The following is a 23,987-nucleotide window of genomic DNA, read 5'->3' as shown; positions in this document are numbered from 1 at the left end:
TTGTTGATGAGATTTGCTTCCATTCAGCCACAAGAGCAATACTAAGACTGGGAACTTGTATAAAGCGTTCAGGCCTGGCTTTACAGAGAGGGGCCTATTTATCATGCTGTATAAAACATATGAGAAAACATGACTGGTAATGTTGCCCATAGCAACCAATCATCAATTAGATTTCAACAGTCACCTCCAAGTTAGAAAACAAAAGCAAAGATGTGATGGGTATGGGCAACACCCGACCTGCCGACCACCGTCAAACAGGAAGTGATGGTGCTGCACACCGGAAATGACATCATCAAAAGTGGGCGGGCAGAAAAATATAGACAATATTACATTAAGAAATTAAGATGAGACCCGCAACCCGACCCACGACCTGTAGACCTACATCTATACCCGCACCTGAAAATCCTCCCCTCATTCTGCAAGGTGCTCGCTTATTTTGCAGGTAACCCACGGGAACTCGACCCGCTGCAGGATTCTAGCATGCGAAAACAGGAAAGGGCCTTCTTCAAACTGTACAAAATGAATTTTCAGCATTGTGTTAACCCCAGATATGCCACTAAGGTCACTGCAAAAAATGGATAATTAACCCCAGTCATGAAAGTAAGGTCATTACAAAAAAGTCCTGAAAATTTTGTTCCAAGTTGGTAAAAATGTTTAATTCAGAATTGCTTCAGGGTGACTGGAGGCTGACACATTTCATGGGGTCTGGGAAGAACAGATGCCTTTCACACACTACAGCTCGGTCTTTTCTTCCTCCCTACATTGGCCTTGTATTCCTGCCAGCCCACCCCTGCTCTAATCTTTGTGATCTGCTGGATTGGTACATTTCCCTGCTTGCAACAGAGTGTTGTACTTTGACTGCGCTGGCTGCTGATACAAGGATCTATTCGAGAACAACTCTCTCTTACATGTATTAACCCATTGTTTCACCTAGGTTAGGAATTGGTCCAGCCGAGAGAGCTGGTGTAGAGCAAAAACTAACATTGAGGAGAAAGGGGTAAGTTTAACAAGCTCCAGGCCTGCCACATCAGCATAGCCAATTTTGAATAATAAATTATTCAGGAGGGGGATCACAGGGAAAGAGCAGGAAACCACTGCAAGCTCAGCGAGGGCTTTTTGGCTGAGGCAGGTGGTGCAGGACCTTGCCAGGCCATCAGACTTCCAGTTAGTTATGTGCTGATGCTGCTTCCAAAGACACTTTGGAAGTTGGCTGTGAACATTCCAACCAAGGACATGGGATTTTTTTAAGGGTGTCCAGATTTGTTTTTCCATATCAAGTGCCCAGATACTTTTGGCTATTTAGTGTAGTTCAGAAATTATTTAAAAAAAAATCTTTTATGTATTTTACTTAAAGTAGCACAAATACCCCACCATACCTGATAAACTGAAGCCACCATCATGACGTTTCATCTATCAAGCCACTAGGTTGAAGCTGCTACTCTGTTTTTTTCCTGTGTGCTATGTATGTATAACTTTATTTATAAAGTGCTGTAAGGACATGCAGTGCTGTACAATATATATAAAATACACATAGGACAAGTAACATAATAAATATAATAAGTACACAGAGCTAAAGTGCCATGTGGTAAGAGAGACAGTAGGAAGTAGGTTCCTGTCATGTAGAGCTTACAATCTAAGTGGGTGGCTAACATACAGGTGCAAATTGGAGGGGAAAGGGCATTGTTCCTTAAGTACCAGGACTAAACTAATGTTTTAGTGCTCCAGAAGGTGGAATCTGAGTTTTTTTTCATGAAGATATTTTCAGATCGCTCTGTACAGAGGAATTCAGGGATGGAATTCCAGAGATAAGACAAGAGGTGGCAATGGATGTGGATGGTGTGAAAAGATGGTGGCTCTGAGAGGAGCAGAGAAGTTGTCCAGGAATGTACAGTGAGACAAGTGAAGAAATGAAGTGAGGACCTGAGGAGTGAAGGGATTTGAATGTTACAAGAAGGATTGTATATGCCATATGCTAAAGATTTACTTGGGGTTGAAATGGTTCCCTCTTCGGGCAAAGACACACGTTTCAGGGAGATTTAGTCGCCCGACGAAAACTCGGCTCTTTTTCGGAACGGCTAATCTCCCCAAACTGCCTCCCGCCGACTAGAATCGAAATCGCCGGTGGGATGGCACTCGGAGCACTTTGTTTTCTGAAGTCGTCCAAAATTGTCTGGTATTTGTGAATGAAAGGAGAGGAGGAAAAAGCAACAGGCTTGGCAGTAGTATTAATATGCTTATTATATGATTACTGTATATGTGGGTGGTTATTATTAGTTGGGGTCATTAATGACCACAACTGCAGTAAGCAAAGTGCTATTTCGAACACAAGTGCCATGTTTTTTTCCCACGATGCAGCTTTTTTCCCCCCAGAGTCTTTGCTTTCAACTGGCAGAATTGCCCCTGACAGAATTGCACGTCTATGTAAATTGGACATAATTGTACTAAAAGTTTCCCAAGGCTGGTTGGCGTCATTTCAACCGATACTTTAGAACCAAGTGTGCGGCACCTGTTGACACAAGATGTGGATGGAAACCTGGAGTTAGTGGTCATTCCAGCGGTAGTGGTAGCCAATAGGCTGTATTCAGGTCGGAACAGGAGGAAGGCAGCGGCTGCAAGCAGAAATAAAGAGCTCATTTGGATGCATGTTTTATGCACAACTGACTGCTTGTCTTACACAATGACCCCTGCTATAAAGGTGGGCTATCATTGCGCTCTGTGGTGTTGTTATGAACCACTGCAAAGCCTGGAGGCAGCAGACATCAATCATAGTGGATTGCCATGAGCAAGCTTAAAATTGTTCAATAGAATATAAGAAGGAAAAAATACTTCAGCAGCCTGTAGGTGGGACCCTGTAGATGGGGGAAAATGCCACTTTTATGTTAAAATATAATCACACCTTTCTGCATCATCATTGCCAAGAGAGGCTTTGTGTTTTTTTTTTTTAATTGCTGCAATTTCTTAACACGAGAAAACGACACCAAAGTCTAATTGACTGGAACTGTGCGGATAAAAGTGTAGATGACGAGATTTCTTTACAATCCTGCACGTATGGGTCATATGTGTGTTCATAAAGTGCAGAGCAAATTGCACTCATTTCTTGGAAGAATCGTCAGGTTAACAGTAAAGCTGCGCTCAATCCACCGGAGTGAGCGTGCGCCAGATGACTCTTGTTTGGTTTGCTTCCCCGCTGATTGCTATACAGCTGGCCTGTGTTTGGATACCAGAGAGCATAATACTGTTAAATGAGCTAACAACACTCTCTGTACCTCATGTTTTTATGGTGACTTTTTTAAGCTCAGCATGGGCTAGAAAAACCAAGAATAGAAATCCAAATAAGTACATTTTCCCCCTCATATGCTAAATGAAGCGGGTAAGAACAAAGACTTTTTTTTGTAGTAACATACTGTACAAAATAGCATTCTTTTGGTTGAAGGGGCACACCACAAATAAAAAAAAGTTGCTGATACTTTAAAAACGTATATATGTTTTGTGTTTGTTAGGGAGTTAAGTGAAAGTAGCGTTAAAAGAAATATAACACCAAAAAATGAAAATGTCCTAAAGTAATGAAAATATAAGGTAGTGTTGTGCTGCACTGGTAAAACTGGTGTGTTTGCTTCGAAAACACAACTATAGTTTATATACACAAGTTGCTGTGTAGTCATGGGGGCAGCCATTCAAAGCTGAAAAAGTAGAAGAAGCACAGGTAGATAAAAGATAATCTCTCTACCATACAATGGGATTCTTCAGAACTTATCTGTTATCTACTATGTGTGCTGTGCTTAAATGGCTGCCCGCATAGCTACACAGCCGCTTGTTTATATAAGCTATAGTTGTTTTTGTGAAGCAAATGCACCAGTTTTAACCAGTGCAGGGCAACACTATATTATATTCTTTCTTTTAAAACACTTTATTTGTTGGTGTTACCGTTCCTTTAAACAGTGACCTAGTTTTATCTGTAATGTACGGTAGATAATAGTGGTCAGTGCAATGCACCACGCGTTGTGAAGAAAATGGCTGCAATCAGGGCCGCCATTAGAAATCACGGGGCCCCGTACAACAAAATTTTTGGGGCCCCCTGGGCCCCGCCCACACTGACGACCAAGCTCCGCCCCATATCCCGCCCACATCGCAGTTAAAAGACCACACAGACATCAGCGCTAAAAAAGTAACCCCCCCCCACACAAGTTGTAAAAAGCTATTGATGGTCAGGGCCCCCTTATAAAAAAAATTGGGGCCCCAAAAAAAAAAAAATTAAAATTTTTTTTTTTTTAAAAAACATTGGTGGCAGGGGCCCCCTGTTAAAAAAAACTTGGGGCCCCAACAAAAAAAAATGTAAAAAAAACTAAAAAATAAACAAACATTGGTGGCAGGGGCCCCCTTCTAAGTTAAAAACAAATTGGGGCCCCAAAAAAAAATTTAAAAAAAAATTAATTTTTTTTTGAAAAAAAAAAAAACATTGGCGGCAGGGGCCCCCTTATAAGTTAAAAACAAATTGGGGCCCCAAAAAAAAATTTGAAAAAAAATTAATTTTTTTTGAAAAAAAAAAAAACATTGGCGGCAGGGGCCCCCTTATAAGTTAAAAACAAATTGGGGCCCCAAAAAAAATTTGAAAAAAAATTAATTTTTTTTGAAAAAAAAAAAAACATTGGCGGCAGGGGCCCCCCTTATAAGTTAAAAACAAATTGGGGCCCCAAAAAAAAATTTGGAGAAAAAAAAATTTTTTTGAAAAAAAAAAAAAAATGGTGGCAGGGGCCCCCTTACAAGTTAAAAACAAATTGGGGCCCCAAAAAAAATTTAAAAAAAAAATAATTTTTTTTGAAAAAAAAAAAAAACTGGTGGCAGGGGCCCCCTTACAAGTTAAACAAATTTGGGGCCACCAAAAAGAAAATTAATTTTTTTTTAAAAAAACCCCAAAAAAAAACAATGGTGGCAAGGGGCCCCTTACGAGTTAAAAAAAAAATTGGGGCCCCAAAAACAAAAGTTTTAAAAAAAAGATTGGTGGCAGGGGCCTATAGAATATTAAAATAATACATTGGTGGCCAGGGGATTAAAAAAAAAAAAACACAAACTGGTGTTCAGTAGAATTGAACTCATGGCTTCAGTACTTCAACTTCGCCTCCTTTCGTGACTTCGGGTCTTTTCACCGCTTCAGGACTTCGGCTTCGGCTGTTTTCGTGACTTCGGGTCTTTGCGCTGCTTCAGGACTTCGGCTTCGGCTGTTTTCGTGACTTCGGGTCTTTTCGGCGCTTCGTGACTTCGGGACTTCGGCTTTTTCCGTGACTTCGGGTATTTTCGTCGCATCGGCTTCGGCTTTTCGGCACTTCCGCATTCGGCACTGAAGAGGCAAGACGTACGGCTCGGGCGCTCGTAAGGGGGGCCCGGATCTTCAAAAAAATGCAGCGCTGCCGGGCCCCCCTTCATGCCCGGGCCCGGTACGCTTGTCCCCCCTGTCCCCCCCTGATGGCGGCCCTGGCTGCAATAAGCACATTTTAACCCCACTTTTAACAGTGCATGGTTGCCTGCATTGTTGCAAGTCTCTGCACTCCGTTCTGGAGCAAAAAGACCTGCAGCATGTCCCATGGCCATAGATGCGAAGATTAAGTCGTACGAATCTTCAGACCATGTGGATGGTCCTGACATTTTTCGTGCCATGGGGATTGGTTGTTTAGTTAATCGACAGGTTCGAAGATTTCTCTCTGATAACCATAACATGTCTGCATGTGTTGCCTATCTGACGATATGAATGGGTGACTGGCTTAAGGCAGTGCTTGATCCCAGTGGGACAAACAGGCGGAGGCATATAGGAGTCCCCACCATCGCCAGCCATTGTTCCCGATAACTGAATCCAGAATGCTTGGGACCTGGTGCTTTTCTGGATAACGTTGCTTTCCATAATTTGGATCTTCATACCTAAAGTCTCCTAGAAATCATTTAAATATTAAATAAACCCAAGAGACTTTTTTTTGCTTGCAATAAGGATTAATTATATCTTGGTTTGGATCAAGTACATTGTACTGTTTTATTACTACAGAGAAAAAGGAAATAATTTTTAAAAATGTGGATTATTTGCATAAAGTGGAGTCTATGGGAGATGCCCTTCTGTAATTCAGAACTTTCAGAATACCGGATCCCATACCTGTAGTAGCGAAAGGCAAAAGGTGCAACAGAGCACTGTGGGAACGTATCAGTTTGCACAGAGTTCTCTATGTACGGCTGGGGAAATAGATTGGATTTTCTTTCTCTCTGTCTCCTGGCAGTGCAAGTATAATACATCTCCAGTAGCAGTCGGTAAATTGTGGTTAATCATTGGTAATTTACTTAATAACCACTGCAGCATTCATATTTTCCAAACAAATAGTGCTTGCCATGTGAAATTTTAAAGTTTTTCTTTTCCTCTGAAGCTCAAATTTGCCTTTGACAGGTATTTTCAGTGTAATCTCTTGTTCTAGCACTCAGGAGGTTTTATATTGAGCCATAACTTCTAATATTGTTTTGGTTCAACCCAGAAAGTGTACATGGATTATACATCCTTTATTCCAGTATGCTAATGGTGCTGGCCAGATATCCATGTTGCATTGTTCTCCTTAATAGCTTTCACTCTAGTCCCTTAAAAGGTATTGCTGTCGGCAAATAGAAGCAGAAGTGACAGGTATAAATTGCAGGGGGAAGTCTGACAAATTCTGTCCATGAAAGAGCATAGCACAATGGGCGCCATATTGTAGGTGACATGTCGGTAATTTAGCTTGTCCTTGTTATATGCTAAATGCTCGGAATGGATTTGCTGTCACGCTTTTTGATATTTTCCAGCTCTTACTACCCCAAAACATAGCACTTGTAAAACTATTGGTATTTATCGTCATTTTTACAAGGTCTCAGAGTGGTGAAACTACGATACCACATACTGCTGTGACCTCACTATTGAGAAAGAACTTCACAGGTTTTTGTAAAAAGCTTTCCAAGGCCATTTGTTAATGTACATTGATTCAAAAGGTTGGGGTTAAGCATACAGTAATGCAGTAATACTTTGGAAAAAGGAACATTACTATCTAGAACAGGGCTGTCCAACTGACGGCCCGTGACTTCCCTTGTGTGGCCCCCCCCCCCCACATGAAAGTCTGCCACAGGAATAACTTCAATGTATTAAATTGGTAAATCAAGAAGCAGCAAAGAGCAGAGTACCTGCTATTCAGTATTAATTGTGCATCCACACGACATGTTTCGGGCAACAAGGGCCCTTTTAAATACTGAGTAGCAGGTACTCTGATCTTTGCTGCTTCTTGATTTACCAATTTAATACATTGAAGTTATTCCTGTGGTTGCCGGTAACGGAGAACCAGTGTGAATCAAGAATATCCAACTAATGCTGGGTGAATGTGTGTTATTTCTAAATGTGATGAAAGTCTGGTTGCTGTGTCTGCTTATGTAAGATTTAAAAGGTATCGCTACAGAAATTAACTGGCCCCTGCATTGTTTAAACCTCAAATTCAGACTGTAATCCCCTGTATTGTTCACACAAGTAACACCTCTATTGTTCACATCCCAAAAAGCCCTGTACTGTTCACACCTGAAACCCAGACTGAAACTGCCCACATTGTTCACCTGTTCACACTTTATACAAGCTGCTGAAGGGGCGCCAGCATTGTGTCACTGTATGTAGTACATTTTAGAGTGGTCCTGATAGGTTTCCCCATCTCCTGCTTTGTTCTGCCTTCCCGATGCTCCCTGTGTGTGCCATACTCTGCCTGCCCTATAGTCCCTGTGTTTGAGCCATACTCTGCCTGTCCTATGCTCCCTGTGTGTGCCCCTTGCAACCAGAAATTGCAAACTGGAGAGCTGCTGAATAAAAAGCAATATAACTCAAAACCACAAATAAAACAAAATGAAAACCAATTGCAAATTATCTCAGAATATCACTCTCTACATCATACTAAAAATTAATTTAAAGGTGAACCGTCATGGATCTATGGTATAGTTTTTATTGTTAAATTACACTGTGTACATTGCAAATAATTCATCCTATAATTTAAAATTGTGTTATTGAACCAGTAAATGTATTTTGTAAACTCTCAGGTCATTATGCCTAATCCTGTTATTTCAGAAAGAGCCAGCACTTCACAATAGAACTGCTTTCAGATTAGTTATGGTTTCTCCTACTCAATGTAACAGTTGCAGCCTGGCTTGGGTGTTTTACTGTGAAATGCTATTCTCGCAGTGCAGCAGTAAAGAGTGACTGATCTTTATCATAGCACACGACTAAGGGCACCTGGGAAGCTTAGAACTTGTCTAGCCCCATGATAAATTAAAAAAAAAAAAAAAAAACTTTTCATGTGACAAAAGATACTGGTTCACATTCTGTGTAATGATGATATAAAACATGATCCAGTCTTTTCCAGGCTAATCACTATAGCTCTATCATTTTCAGATTCTTTACAAATGATTCAGCCAGATTCTGAATCAGATCCAAACCCAAGTTTGCAGATTCAAATTTAAGAGCAATAAAATATTGCCATTCTTGCTACCAGTTTTCGCTACTATTGTTCTACTGTCCAGGTTTTCAGCCTACCCCAAAAAAACTCCATTTTATTTTTATCTGTCTGTATTTCAGTTACACCTTGGATGAATTTGGAACGGCCAGAAGGAGTGCAGTGGTCCGAGGATTCATTGATGCCCTAACAAGGGGTGGAGCTGGGGGCACACCACGACCCATTGAAATGCATTCCCATGATCCTCTGAGGTAGGCAGTCAGATTTTTCACCATTTCTGTTTTTTTATACATACCATTGATTTTTAATTCTGATACAAAAATACATTATTTTTAACCTTCATTAGATTTCTTTTTTTTGTTAGGAAATTATTTAGGAAAGTGGACTTCGACACAGTGACTGTGTGAAAATAATTTGTCCCCATTAATTACATTTAAAGTGAAGAAGCATTTTGTCTGTTTGGATTTTCTATTGATCCTGAAATGTGTTATATAAAATCTATTGTTTTTTTCTTTGCAAGGTATGTTGGAGACATGCTGGCCTGGCTGCATCAAGCTACTGCATCAGAAAAAGAGCACCTGGAATCTCTGCTGAAGCTTGTAAATATTCAAGGTACAGTCATGTATAACTGTGTCTGTGACAGGAATTTCAACCTGCCACTCTCTGAACAATAATACCTAGTATGGGTTGTAAACTTGTATCTGGAGTTGTTGTTTGACAAAGCCAGAGGGCCACAGGTTTTTAAGGTCATGTGAGAAAAGAAAGGTCTCACTATTTAAAGTTGAAAATTGACAGCAAATTCTGAATACTCCTAGTACATCAATGCAGTTTTTATTGCAGTTCTCAAATTTGGATTGGTGTTAATAAATCACAGTGATGCAACAGCTAGCCCTTCTACTGCGTAATCTACTACTCCTTGTTGGGTTTTGGCAGTGCTCAGAGTTAACTGTAGCAAGACCTGTCCACCTCACATCTAAAGGCATGCTCATTTATGATATACTGTACAGTATATGGCTAATTTAGAAGCATAAAATAGAATTGGGCAACTGGTGAGCTTTGGGATGTGATTGAATCACACATGCCAAAATCCCACTGAAAGTCAAAATCTGTTGAGGTGTAGTTACATTTAAAAACCTTTTGGAGGGCCTGAAATCGGCCATCCCTGGCATATATGTGTTACTGTGCCTTTTTTACAAACTGCTGCTTGGCTAATATAAACATTTTCTAAACACAAAGGTTTGTCCTTTTCTTTTAATCCATAGCAACCAATCAAATGCATACTTTCAGTATTCTCCATGGACTGCACCAGTAAAAGCTTGGTTCTGATTGGTTTATAAAGGTTACTTGTGCATAAACTTACTTAAAGAGGAAGTTCACCTTTATGTTAACTTTTAGTATGCTAAAGATACACCTATCCTAAGCAGCTTTCCTTTGTCCGTTATTATTTATTTTTAGGGATGCACCGAATCCGGGATTCGGTTCGGGATTCGGCCAGGATTTGGTCTTTATCAGCAGGATTCCTTGTGCCTGGCGAACCGAATCTGAATCCTAATTTGCATATGTAAATTAGGGCCAGGTAGGGAAATCATGTGAATTTTCATCACAAAAGAAGATTTTTTTCCACTTTTTCCGTCCCTGCCCCTAATTTGCATATGGAATTTGGATTTGGTTCGGTATTCGGTCGAATCTTTCACCAAGGATTTGGGGATTCGACCGAATCCCTAATAGTGGATTCGGTGCATCCCTATTTATTTTGTATGTTTTTTTAATTAACCTTCTTATTTTGCCATTCTGAAGGCTGAAAATGATGATACTAACCCTGGAAACCAACAAATAGCCTATGTGGTTTCACTTTTATTGTTATTCTTATTTTATCAACTGATTTTTTTTTCTGCCCCTCAACTTCATCCTGTATTTTGGTTTCAGAACACTTCCTGGTTGCTAGGGTTGACTTTCCCGATTTAAATTCTATACCAGTTGCCATGAAATTCTGCTCTCTACACCATACTAAACATTTGTTGTAAGGTGAACAACTCCTTTAAAGGGGTTGTTTACCTTTGAGATAACTTTTAGTATGGTGTAGAGAGTGAGACAATTTGCAATTGGTTTTCATTTTTTATTATTGAAGGTTTTTGAGTTATTTAGCTTTTTATTCAGCAACTCTTCAGTTTGCATTTTAAGCAATCTGGTAGCTTGGGTCCAAATAGCTCTAGCAGCTTTGCATTGATTTGAATAAGAGACTGGAATATGAATAGGAGAGGGCCCGAAAAGAAAGAGTAGTAATAAAAAGTAACAAAAACAATACATTTGTAGCCTTACAGAGCATTTGTTTTTTAGAAGGGGTCAGCGACGCCCAGTTGAAAGCTACAAAAACTCGAAAGGATAAGGCAAATAACTAAAAAACTAAAAAAAATTAAATAATGAAAAACAATTGAAAAGTTGCTTAGAACTGGCCATTTTATAACATACTAAAAGTTACCTAGTTCAGATTCATGTATAATACAGCAGAAACCATGACAAGATAAATACAGTACCAATTTCATACTGTATATCCCAGAACACACTGCAGGATACACACACTACTGATTTATTGTATAATACTCATAGGTCACACAAGTAAATGTAGTGCCGCTTCATGTATATTACCTCCGGAAAGCATGTCAGTATAAATATAGTGGCAATGGGATAAGATAGGATCTCATTATCCAGAAATATACAAATTACAGAAAGGCTATCTCCCATAAAGTCTGTTCTATGTAAGTAATTCAGTTTTTTTTATGATTTCCTTTTTTCTGTAATAAAACAGTACTTGATGGTAACTAAGCTGCAAGAATCCATATTGGGTATATTTAATATTATGGGGCACATTTACTTAGCTCGAGTGAAGGATTAAAAGAAAAAATACTTCGAATTTCAAATGTTTTTTTGGCTACTTCGACCATCGAATTGGCTCCTTCGACTACGACTTCGAATCGAACTAAAAATTGTTCGACAATTCGACCATTTGATAGTCGAAGTACTGTCTTCACCAACTAAAACCTACCGAACATCAATGTTAGCCTATGGGGAAGGTCCCCATAGGCTTCCTAACAAATTTCTGATCGAAGGAAAATCGTTCGATTGATGGATTAAAATCCTTCGATCAAACGATTTTTCCTTGGATCGTTGAATCGAAGTATTTGAGGTAAATCCTTCGACTTCGATATTCGAAGTCGAAGGATTTTACTTTGACGTTCCAATATCGAAGGTTAATTAACCCTTGATATTCGACCATTAGTAAATGTGCCCCTTAAAGTATTTTTAGCAGGTATAGAGATGCAAAATGTGGGAAGATGCCTTATCTAGAAAGCTCCAGTTTTCAAGCATTCCAGATAATAAATCTATACCTGTACCTCTATCTCTTTATTGTAGGAATTTAATTTGTGGTGGTTTAACTCCACCAAGATTTCATTAAAATCTGCCTGTGGGTATCCTGCCGATTTAATTCATAACCTTCATGAAATATATTTAGAATACAAAAGATGGAACATTTTATTCTTTCTCAGAAGTGCTTTATAGCAGAAAATACAAAAGATCTAGTGGTGTGCCCTGCATTTTAGGAATGGCATAACAAAATTTGGCATAATAGAATATTTATTGGTCTTAAATGTGACCTTGATAGAATTTTTTTGCTTATGTAATTACCCATATTTATCAGTGAGTTACCACAGTTGATAGATGAGTAATTAACACTTGCAGGCACAAAGTATTTCACTGAAGGACAATGCAAACCATCACAGGATAGTGTTTCAAGGACCAGTAACATCAGGAAATGAACGTTCCCTGAATGACATATTATTTACTTAGTGTGTGTTTTTAGAAGTGTGCCACCATATCTCAAAAGCCTGATATATGTGCTGCAAATAATTTCATTTTACAGACAGCGTTTTGAAGAGGAGTTCATAAATATTTATTTCTAAGTTTTTTTGCACCACCATAGAGAGTGTAGGTATTGTTTCGACAACAAGTAATAGCTGGACACAGAGGTATGATCTCCTGCAGGTGACAAACTGTTACATATGTCATTGCCAACAGAGCTTAGTATGCTTAATCAAGTTCATTTTTGATGTTAGCAGGCCTTTCAAAGAGCTTATTTTATTTTTTGAATTAATTAGGCTTTTTGCTCAACAGCACTGCAGTATTGAATATCAGCAGCTGCCTGGTTGCTAGGGGCTATAATTGCTACGTTACCAGAACACCCAGGTAGAGGTTTGAATGACTGATTGGAGGATGAATAGTAGAGGGCCCAAATAGAAAGATAAAAGTAATAAAAAGTAACAATAACAAAAGAATCATCGCAGAGCAATAACCTATTGGCTTCCAGGTTCAGTGACCCCTAATAACCAGATAGTGTTTTAAAGGAGAAGGAAAAGCTAAAATTAAATAAGATTTATCAGAAAGGTCTATATAAATACACCAGTAAACCCTTAAAGCATTCTGCAGAATAAATAGTGTTACAGCTTGCACTATTGTGGCTAATCTATTGGCAATAAACTGCATCTCTAGCTTTCCTTCTCCTTTAAACTGTAAGCTGGAAAGTGGCAAATGAAGAAGGCAAATGTAATTATTTAGAAAAAAGAAAAAATAAGACCAAATGAAAAGTTGCAGAGAATAGAATATAACTTACTAGATTTAAAAATAAAATGGACCTTTCATTCCACCACACAGGCATGCTGCCTAGGAGTCATCTTAGACTCTCATCTGTCTTTTTCACCACACATTCAAACACTTGCGAAATCTTGCCGTATTCAACTGCGCAACATTGCTCGAATACGACCATATCTTAGTTCATAATCAACTAAAACACTGATTCAGTCTCTCATCATCTCCCGCCTTGATTACTGCAACTTGCTACTCACAGGTATTCCAACAAGTCACCTTTCACAACTCCAATCTGTTCTAAACGCGGCCGCTAGACTCATTCATCTAGCTCGCCACTCAACATCAGCTGCTCCCATATGTATGTCCCTTCTCTGGCTCCCAATCTCTTCTAGAATCAAATTCAAATTACTTACACTCACATTCAAGGCCCTTAATAATGAAATCATTTGAGATAACTGTTAGTGTGATGTAGAAAGTGATATTCTGAGACAATTTGCAATTGGTTTTCATTTTTTATTATTGAAGGTTTTTCAGTTATTTAGCTTTTATTCAGCAGAACTTCAGTTTGCAATTTCAGCAATCTGGTAACTAGAGACCAAATTACCCTAGCAGCCATGCGGCAGCAATATTAATAGCAGAGGGCCCGAATAGAAGGATCAGTAATAAAAAGTAGCAATACATTCGGAGCTTTACAGAGCATTTGTTTTTCGAAGGGAGTCGGCGACATAATAAAAGTTACCTTAAAGGTGAGCCACCCTTTTAAGAGTTCTGAATAAGGAAAAAAAAAAAAAGATAATCTTATTCTCGATACCATTACAGATATTCCAGTCCTCTATAAAGAGTCTGATCATACGTGGCAATTTGTTCTCTAAAAAATCCTTTTTTATAAATCACTGAACAATATAGCAGATCACATGCCAAAATTAGCAATGGAAATTGTCTGTGATTATCACTGTACATGTCATTATCATTCATGTTTGTAGATGGTTATTGGTTTGTTGAGCCATTCACTGAATTCCTTTAAATGGTTGGATGTCTACCCTACAAATGGTACTGTATTTTGACAGTCATGGTTTTGTCTTTCATTCTTTTCTTTTTAAATAGGAGTTGAAGATAATATCCAGGAGGTGGTTGGTCACATCACAGAGGGTGTTTGCAGACCATTGAAGGTGTTGTGCATTTCCATTTACTTTATTTCTCTTTTTTTTTTCTACTGATTGTGCTTTTACATTTACATCATGTGCACAGAAACATTTAATATGCCTAGGAAAGTAGCTGGTTTGGTTTAGAGTGTAAATGAGACACGATACCTTTTTATGCAGCAAACAGGGGTGATGCCAAATTTATTCCATGGTGCTATCAGACACTTTAACCACGTTAAAACATTTCGAGACCATATGTCCTTTCCTCAGTGATAGTCGAGCATTTTTAAGGAAAAAATAAATTGTGCAACAATTAACGCAACAATTAACCCAATAAGATACTGAAACATACTTGTAGCCAAATATATACAATCCAGCGTTGTGTTAAGTAAAGTCCCAACGTTTCCAGTCCATATATAAAAAATCAAATCAAGCTGGTTTGGTTTAAGCAGATTAGATATTTAGCAAAGAGGATGATTTTTATGTTTGGGGAGGCTAACTAAAGGTTGCCATACACGATAAGACCCACCAGTTTGGAAAGGTTTCCAAACTAGCGGATTTTAACCCTATATGCCCACCAAAGACGGGGCGATATCAGGTTAATCCAATCTTTGGCCCTAGGGATTACAACAAAGCAAATGTGCATAGACTGGACCAGGACCACATCAACTAGCGATGGGGTCCTCGATCGCCAAGGAAAATCTAACATGCCAATTTTTGGCCTGATATCGATCGAGGAGAACCGCCATACACGGACAGATAAGCTGCCAAATTGGTCTAAAGGACCGATATCGGTAGCTTTAATCTGCCCGTGTATGGTCACCTTTAGACATGCTCTACATGGATTCCTTCATGTTATGGTATGCCAAGCCCAATAACAGGTATAATAACCCATGGGAGGATAAATGCAGTTGCATTTTCATGTAAAAAAAAACTCCTAGAACACGTGGCTGGATAAATACAGTGCCCTATATAACACATGGTACTATAAATACAGTGTGGTTTCATGTATAATAATTCCACAACACATGACAAGTTAAGGGTAGCTCCAGTTCAATGTATAATACCTTCTGAACGCATGGCAGGATAAAGTGGCAATTTCTAGTATAATACCCCTACACCACATGGTAGGATAAATGCAGTGCCAAATGTGAAATTCTTCCATCCTGTTATAGGAAATTTATTGGTGTTGATTTGGGTAGGCTCAGGATGAATAACTGTCTACCACAGGCTCGATCAGGTGTAGGTCACCACTCCCAGCCGCGGTACATCTAACTCTTTATTTGTGCACGCAATTGCCCGCCCCTCCCTCTAACACAGAGGTCCCCAACCTTTTTTACCAGAGAGCCACATAAAACTATAAAAAGAGTTTGGGAGCAACCAAGCATGAAATAAGTCCCTTGTGGGTGACGAATAAGGGCTGTGGTTGGCCATTTTGTAGCCCCTATGTGGATAGGCAGTCTAAAGGAGGCTCTTTTTGGCAGTACATCTGGTTTTTATGCAACCAAAACTCTCCTCCAAGCCAGGAATTCAAAAATAAGCACCTGTTTTGAGGCCACTGGGACCAGCAGCCAAGAATTTACTGAGCAATGTGTTGATCACGAGCCACTTGTTGGGGATCACTGGGCTAACATAATCTCTGATGTCAGCTAAGGGATGGGTCAATCTTGGGTCTTAAAGTCCCTTCTAAAACTAGGGCTGGGCCTGCTTGGGTTGAGAAAGGACACGCAGCACTGCTTGGCACCAAAAGTGATGTTGTGCTGTTGCAGCTGACGTGACCTGCTGTGAATCTTTAAAGATCACTATCCACGTCTAAGGTGGTGCTTTTCCTGACAGAGGGGGTTATGTATAATAAAGCTGCAGCTGTAAGTTTCCCTATGACTTTTCCCAGCAAATGATCTAGTGGTTCCTTGAAGATTTGAGAAGGGCACATTCTAATGTTATCATCATTATTTTTCATTAGAATTTGTGTTTATGTCAACCCAGAAAAACCCAGACCAAACTCAGCATTTCAAGGCTGGCATTTTGCGTAGCCTCTGTACACACTGATATGATCCAAAATGGTTATGTAACTGAAATTAGAACCCACGCAACTTATCAGAATCCTAAATAAATATTGTAGATAGCTTTGCTTTTCCTCGAAACTTATCATCACATAGTTCATTTTTATCCTTTCCCATAGCCCCATTGCATTATGGTAAAAACCCAAATTTCAACTAAATCAAACTCGTGAGTTAAGTTTTAACAACTAAATATAAGACTGTGGGTACATGGGTAAACCAGGGCTTAACCAGAATTAACTACATTTCTGGAGTCTCCACTGCTTGATTTGTGTAAGGAGGGTCAGTTATTAGTAAAACTTTCTAATATGCTTTCAAAAGTTATTTGAAAGCAGTATCTGTCTGCTGGTTACATAGTTAGTTACATAGTTACATAGTTAGTTACATAGTTAAATTGGGTTGAAAAAAGACTAAGACCATCAAGTTCAACCCCTCCAAATGAAAACCCAGCATCCATACACAAACCCCTCCCTACTTTTAATTAAATTCTATATACCCATACCTATACTAACTATAGAGCTTAGTATCACAATAGCCTTTGATATTATGTCTGTCCAAAAAATCATCCAAGCCATTCTTAAAGGCATTAACTGAATCAGCATCACAACATCACCCGGCAGTGCATTCCACAACCTCACTGTCCTGACTGTGAAAAACCCCCTACGTTGCTTCAAATTAAAGTTCTTTTCTTCTGGTCTAAAGGGGTGGCCTCTGGTACGGTGATCCACTTTATGGGTAAAAAGGTCCCCTGCTATTTGTCTATAATGTCCTCTAATGTACTTGTAAAGTGTAATCATGTCTCCTCGCCTTTTTTCCAGAGAAAACAACCCCAACCTTGATAGTCTACCCTCATAATTTAAGTCTTCCATCCCTCTAACCAATTTAGTTGCTCTGATGTTGCTGCACTGGTTTTTATCTAACTGACCTTTTATCGACTGCTCTCTGCATTAGCGATATCTCATTTGCTGCCCCAACTACTAAAATGCCAGGACACCCCAAGAATATACAAGGTTTTACTCAGTGGTTATGGGCAGTTGCACATGGAGCAACTAATGGCACCCATGATTTTGAAAGGTCAGGGTTGGAGCCAAGCTTGCCTGTTCAGTCTGTTCCCAAGTGCTGAATGCGGTGTCTCTCTCTTGGAAGCCTATGAAAGCACATTGTAACTGTTTGAAGTACTCAATGAATGCCATTTTGTGTTTTTGTTGCCCAATTTTGCACATATTAATTTGTTTGTTCATTTGTAGCCCCTGATAATAATTTAGGCCACATGACATATTATTTAAAAAAAATATCTGTTTCTGTAAAGTATGTTCACTTTCAGTTTAATAATGTAATATTCAAGAATTGCTCTGAACTTTCCTTCTTACAGGTTCGTATTGAGCAAGTCATCATTGCTGAGCCCGGGGCTGTTTTATTGTTCAAGATTTCCAATCTCCTAAAGTTCTACCATCATACCATAAGGTACTAATCTCTTACTGTAACACAGCATAGCAGCACTATCTCAGTCTCTTGCTGCTTTCTAAATACAAACACAAAATGCCTGAAATACCAAGCCTGACACCCTGATCTTTGCACCATTCCCAAGCTTGATATCACAGCCGTATGCTCAGAGTAGCCATGGGAGAAAAGCAGAGCCTAGCATGTGTAAGAAACTGGAAGGATGGGCGGGGGCCAGAAGATTACATTTAAACAGTACTAGACATGGTTTTAATGCATTTCAGTATTATTTTAAAGGCACAGTATACCCCTTGTTGCATTTTGAGTGCAATGAATGTGGCTTGTGCCGAACATTGTTTTGCCTATAATTTTAATCACAAAAAAATCTGTTATTTTGTTTTATTTTGAGTTAAACCGTACAAATCAGTGCACAGATAATCGCCCTACGTAATGGATGCATGCTAACTAAATAGTCACGACAGAGGGGGAAATGAGGAGGTTGTATACTGGGAATCGATTTATCTACCTTGCAAAGACCAAACATGGGGCAGATTCAATTTTCCTGTTGCCCTGTTTAGCTCAAGGAATACAAGACCTATAAGTACGAGTACAAGTGCAGTGAGCAAAGTGCAATCACCGTGGTGTATGGTGTTTTTCCCCCAGAATTCCAGCCACGAGGGCACTGCACCTGACGCAGTTGTGGCCAATTCATAAAAATAAGTGATTCATGACAGAGTTCTGCGGACCGTGGAGCTACTGCCTGGTCTAGCTCCAGGGTTCCTTTGTGTCTCAATAGGAGCGCATCTATACAGAATTGTAAAAAGCACACTTTGACACAAGTACCTTCTAATAAATGTAGTTTTACCGCAGCATTGTAAATGACCCTTATAGAGTTTTGGTGCCAAAACTATCAGAATGCCGTGTGCTGTCATCTTTAGTTTGGTTTGTATATGATGTTTTTTTTATGTTATTTTATTTGTGTGTATTTTAATGGCGTCTTTGTCATGGGTTACATATCTCTATAGCACTCCTCTTGATGATTCTAAAATCTATATTCCATTTGCACTGAGAAACGGCCGTTGCCATAACCATTAACATCTAATCTACTGTGTGATGGCTCTTTATTTCAGTGCAATTGTTGGCACAAGCGCCTCTTCGTTGCTCACTACAATTGAAGAAATGCACATGTTAAGCAAAAAAATATTCTTCAACAGTCTAAGCCTGCATGCAAGTAAACTGCTGGATAAAGTAAGTACAACTGAAAAGAGAACATGCCCGTCAGACATTTCTATGTATGAAAGTTATTTTATTGCCGTGAAATAGTGTGTTCATAAGATTTTACCACTGTGGGGAAAAAATGTTCAACCCCTGTGTGGGATTTGATTGATTGAAGAAAAATATAAAAATGTTCCTAGCAGATGATTGAAGTGGGGCAGACTTTTCTTACATGACTACAAGTGAACCCTATGCCTAATCACAATATTATTTTCATTGCTGAATCCTTAGTGCAGAAAAGCTATTTGCAAAAGTAGCCTACAAAGAAGTATATCTATGTTATGGCTATAGTGAGACAATAGAATATCACATGTATTTTCTGGCCCCAAAACTAAAGTGAAATCAGAAAGACATAGAGGTGGCAGGTCATCTCATCGAGAGGCACAAACATGGTTTAAGATAACCATTTAGGAAAATTGTAATAAAACCCTAGTCATCAAAAAGTCAAGCATTGCACTATAACTAGACCTTGTGAGAATGTAGAGCCTGGAAGAGTAATTTATAGGGGTTCTCTCCATGAATGAAGGTGGTTTACCTTTAAGAGGAAGCAGACCCTGTGGCTGTAGGGGGCCCCAGGAGGTATAGGGGGCCCCATGAGGCCCTAATTAATGAGCAATTTCAACATATATCGGTAAAACAGGACAACTTCTGGATATGTTGGGGACCTTAAAATGAATTTGCTGTGGGGCTATGCCATAGTCATTATGACATAAGTGTGCCTACAACATGGAAATTGGCATAGCTACTAGTCATGTGCGGGCCAGTCTGAAACCCGCAGGTCGGGTGGGTTAGTGCTGACGCCTGCACCAAATCTTCGGGTTGTGGGCAGGTTCAGGTCGAGCTCTTCTCCGCGACCTTTCACTGCTGGCTTTTGACACCTAAATTTATACACTAGAGCCCTCCCCTTTTGTGACATTACTGCGGGGCGGGCACAGGTCTATAAATAGAGGGGCAACAGCAGGTCCGGCCAGGTGCGGATTGGGAGGGGCAGGGTTAGGGTCAGGTGCAGGTCGACCCGCCCATCACTAATAACTACCTGGTCCATATCTCTTTCTTGTGTGAACAAAATGGAGACCCTGGGGTGCCTACTGGTGTTACAGCCACACAAAATGTGATGCATTAAAAATGCAGTGAAGCGAGAGATTTTATTCACTTGCAGTAGTTTTTCTTTAAAAACTTGAAGCAGTGGAAAAAGATCAAAAGAAAATCTCATACACATCATGTTCAAGTCTGTCGTGTGAAAGAGTGCTTGATGAGAAGTGGACATTCTCAAGGAGATGCAAGCAAGGAACAATCCTGGGGCTGCTTTTCACACTTCAGTTAATAGTGCTTTTCCAGCATAATTCTGCACTGAAATCCGTTTCTCAAAGGAGCAAACAGATTTTTTTATATTCAATTTTGAAATCTGTCATGGGGCTAGACATATTATCAGTTTCCCAGCTACCCCCAGTCATGTGACTTGTCACTCTTTACTGCTGTACTGCAAGTTGGAGTGATATCACCCCCTCCTTCCCCCCCAGCAGCCTAACAACAGAGCAATGGGAAGGTAACCAGATAGCAGCTCCCTAACACAAGATAACAGCTGCCTGGTAGATCTAAGAACAGCACTCAATAGTGAAATCCAGGTCCCACTGAGACACATTCAGTTACATTGAGTAGGAGAAACAACAACTTGCCAGAAAGCAGTTGCATCCTAAAGTGCTGGCTCTTTCTGAAAGCACATGACCAGTAAAATGACCTGAGATGGCTGCCTGCACACCAATATTATAAAAAATAAAAAAATTCACTTATTTGTTCAGGAATTACATTTTATATTGTAGAGTGAATTATTTGCAGTGTAAAAAGTGTAATTTAGAAATAAAAACTACACCATAAAAATCATGACAGAATCCCTTTAACTAAAGAAGTAGGCTAGAAATGTTTTGGGCTTCTGTACCAGCCCAAGGCAACCACAGCCCTTTAGCAGTAAAGATCTGTGTCTCCAAAGATGCCCCAGTAGCTCCCCATCTTCTTTTCTGCTGATTCGCTGCACATGCTCTGTGTCACTTACTGAGCTTAGGGACCCACTCATAATATACAGTACATATAGAATATAAATGTCACAACATAAGGCTAATTAGTAATTGAAATAATTAATACAGATAATTAATACATGGCAGCACCGAAACTAGGGCAACTATCTTCAGAATTTAATAGTCTGCCCTATAGCATCAGATTATATTACAAACAAACCTAATTTTCTGCTTGATAATGCGATGATCCCTAAGCTTAACTTCTCAACAGCTGCTCAGAGCCCACTGAGCATGTGAGTGTCGCTGACACTTTCCAAGATGGTGACCCCCTGTGACAGGTTTGAAGATCATTGCTGCTATTAAGAAGCAAAAACTTTAGGTCATTATATAAAATATAAAATTTTTAGCCATATTCATTTTTAGGGTTTAGTTCTCCTTTAAAGTTACAGTACTGGTAACTGGCCAATGGCTGCATCCTCAGACAAGGTTCTCATCTTGCCTCATGGCAGGAGCAACCCTGATCGAAGCATTTCCATATGTATTCCACAGAACCCAACCATAGGGGTTCAACGCATGGCCAGGGTAGCCGTTTCCCTAATTCAGACCCTTTTCGCCTTTGTTGGGGCTCATCAGTGTATGAGGCAGGCTTTTCCGATGAGTCTATGCAAAGCAAAAGAAATGGTTTTAAACAAAGATCCCATTTGTAACGAGGACCCTTCTTTGTTTATTGGCAATTTAGAAGGAGTCCTGGGAAGAAAGCCAAATTTCCCTTGAGAATTTTCGTGGAACAGCCTTGTGGTGGGCCAGTGTTTCTCATATCACATTAGAATAACAGATTATCTTAAAATGATCACGTCATACAAGGGACTGTCCACACATGATTGAGCTTTTTCACACAATGTAAAGGATGATTGCTGCTGCACGACCCCTGTTTATACCCAGACCCCATGTATAGCCCTGAGTACAGACGGTATACCCTTATATACAAACCCCAGAGACAGCCCTGATTATAAATGGTAGCCCCTACTTATATGCGCAACCCGTGGCTGCTCCGCTTGACTGATTGTACACAAACCCCACGTGCCGCCCTGATTACAAATGACAGGCAATTATGTAAAATCACTTATGTACAGAACCACAATAAACTTTCACTTCAGTCTCGCTTGTATCGTTCAGCAGTTTAATGGCTGGAGATATAAACAGTAAAATCTAAATTGGATGTAGTTTATCCATGACGTGGAAAATTCATGTCTATAGCTGTGTAATTGTCTCAGGGATGTTTTGTAAAGCCCACTGGTTTCGCTCCGCACTCCAGGGAGTATGATTCAGGTTATAAAATTGTCACAGTGTGGTATGTTTTGTTAGTGTTTGTTCTGCTTCATATTTTACCACAAATTGCTCTATAAGTGCTTGAGATGTTTACTAGAAGCTTTGGGGGTGATGATTTCATGTTTTAGAGCACAATTCTAATAAGGTTTAGCAAATGTTGCTACTTGTAGATTGTTTATGTCTTTATTTCCATAAGTGTTTGGGTGACAAGAATGATGGTAGCAAGCATATAAACTATCTGCACAAAATGCTGTAAGATATAAAGGGCTGCTCTGATACTTACTGGAAGGGGGATAAGGGGAAAAGTTAAGTGGGTGTGTGTGTGTATATATATATATATATATATATATATATATATATGTGTGTATGTATGTATATATATATATATATATATATATATATATATATATATATATATATATATAGATATATATATATATAATATATTTAATTTAATTGGCAAATAACAAGAGTGTTTAGCCTTGCAGCATTATGGTCCTAGGTTCAATTCCAGCCAAGAGTACGTGGATGTTTAACTAACATCACACGAGTACACAAAACGCGTTAGGAAGATTGTCCGGTAAATGAAACTGTTTTACTTCACCGCTGTCTACAGTTCTGCCGCAAGGGTATCGTATCAATTCCAGCCATGGCAAGAAATTTGCATGGTCTCCCTATGCTTGCGTGTGTTTCCTCTGGGTCCTCCCCACATTTCAGAAACGTAAAGGCAGGTTAATAGGTTCCTGATAATGTTCACCTTCGTATGTGTGAATGCGACAGGGACATTATATTGGAAGATCCATTGGGTTTTTGTTTCTTATTGAAAACTTTGCAACAGAATATGAACATAATTTATATTAACATTACAATACCATTACACTCATACAAAACCAAAATCCCACCCCACCCCACCCCCAAGCCAATGGCCAAATATCCTGATGGATAGAATGACAATAGGACTAAGACAGTCTCAGTCTTATGAAGGGGCAGATTTATCAAGGGTCAAACTGAAAATTCGAAATTCAAATTTTGTCAAATTCGACAAAAGTTATTCAAATTCAATTTGAGTTTTTCAAAAAAAAAATGTAAATTAGATTTTCGAGATTTATCATCTCTTGCCCTTTAAAGGAGAAATCAACCTGTGGGGAAAAAACCCTACCCCCACCAGGTAGCCCTCCCTCCTCCCCCCAGGCTAACTACCCCTCCCCCTCTGGGGAAATGCCCCATACTCCATACTTACCCCTCGCGGCAGATTCTTCCAGCAAAGTTCCACACGCCCATCTTCCGGCTCCTCGTTAAGCTGACAGAGATTTGCAATTTCCGTGTAATTCCGCACATGTGCAGTTGTCGCAAACTGGCAAACTGCTCCAACTGCGCATGCTTACAGAGGAGCCGGAAGATGGACGCGTGGAACTTCGCTGGAAGAATCTGTGCCGAGGGCCAAGTGTGGAGTATGGTGCATCTCCCCCCGGGGGGGGGGTTAATTAGCCTGGGGGGAAGAGGGAGGGAGGGCTACCTGGGGTGGGGGGTACGGGATTTTTTTCCCCACTGGTTGATTTCTCCTTTAAGAACTCAAATACGACTTTTTGCCTCCTAAAACCAGCC

At 39.6% G+C, this 23,987-nt stretch overlaps 1 protein-coding gene across 3 annotated transcripts in view; it reads left to right on the top strand.

Moving 5' to 3' along the window:
• Positions 1 to 23,987, top strand: part of cog6.L (component of oligomeric golgi complex 6 L homeolog) — a 76,792-nt gene that overhangs the window by 33,909 nt on the left and 18,896 nt on the right. For all 3 annotated transcript variants that reach the window (XM_018244975.2, XM_041580933.1, NM_001091274.1), the window contains 5 exon segments: positions 8,606 to 8,734; positions 9,004 to 9,095; positions 14,229 to 14,293; positions 17,699 to 17,790; positions 18,897 to 19,014. In XM_018244975.2, the coding sequence (XP_018100464.1) occupies positions 8,606 to 8,734; positions 9,004 to 9,095; positions 14,229 to 14,293; positions 17,699 to 17,790; positions 18,897 to 19,014 (496 nt within the window).

This window comes from Xenopus laevis, chromosome 2L, assembly GCF_017654675.1.
Source record: "Xenopus laevis strain J_2021 chromosome 2L, Xenopus_laevis_v10.1, whole genome shotgun sequence".
NCBI classification, from domain to species: Eukaryota; Metazoa; Chordata; class Amphibia; order Anura; family Pipidae; genus Xenopus; species Xenopus laevis.
The sequence above is the reverse complement of the archived record's forward strand: the minus strand, read 5'-3'. Positions and strand labels throughout refer to the sequence as shown.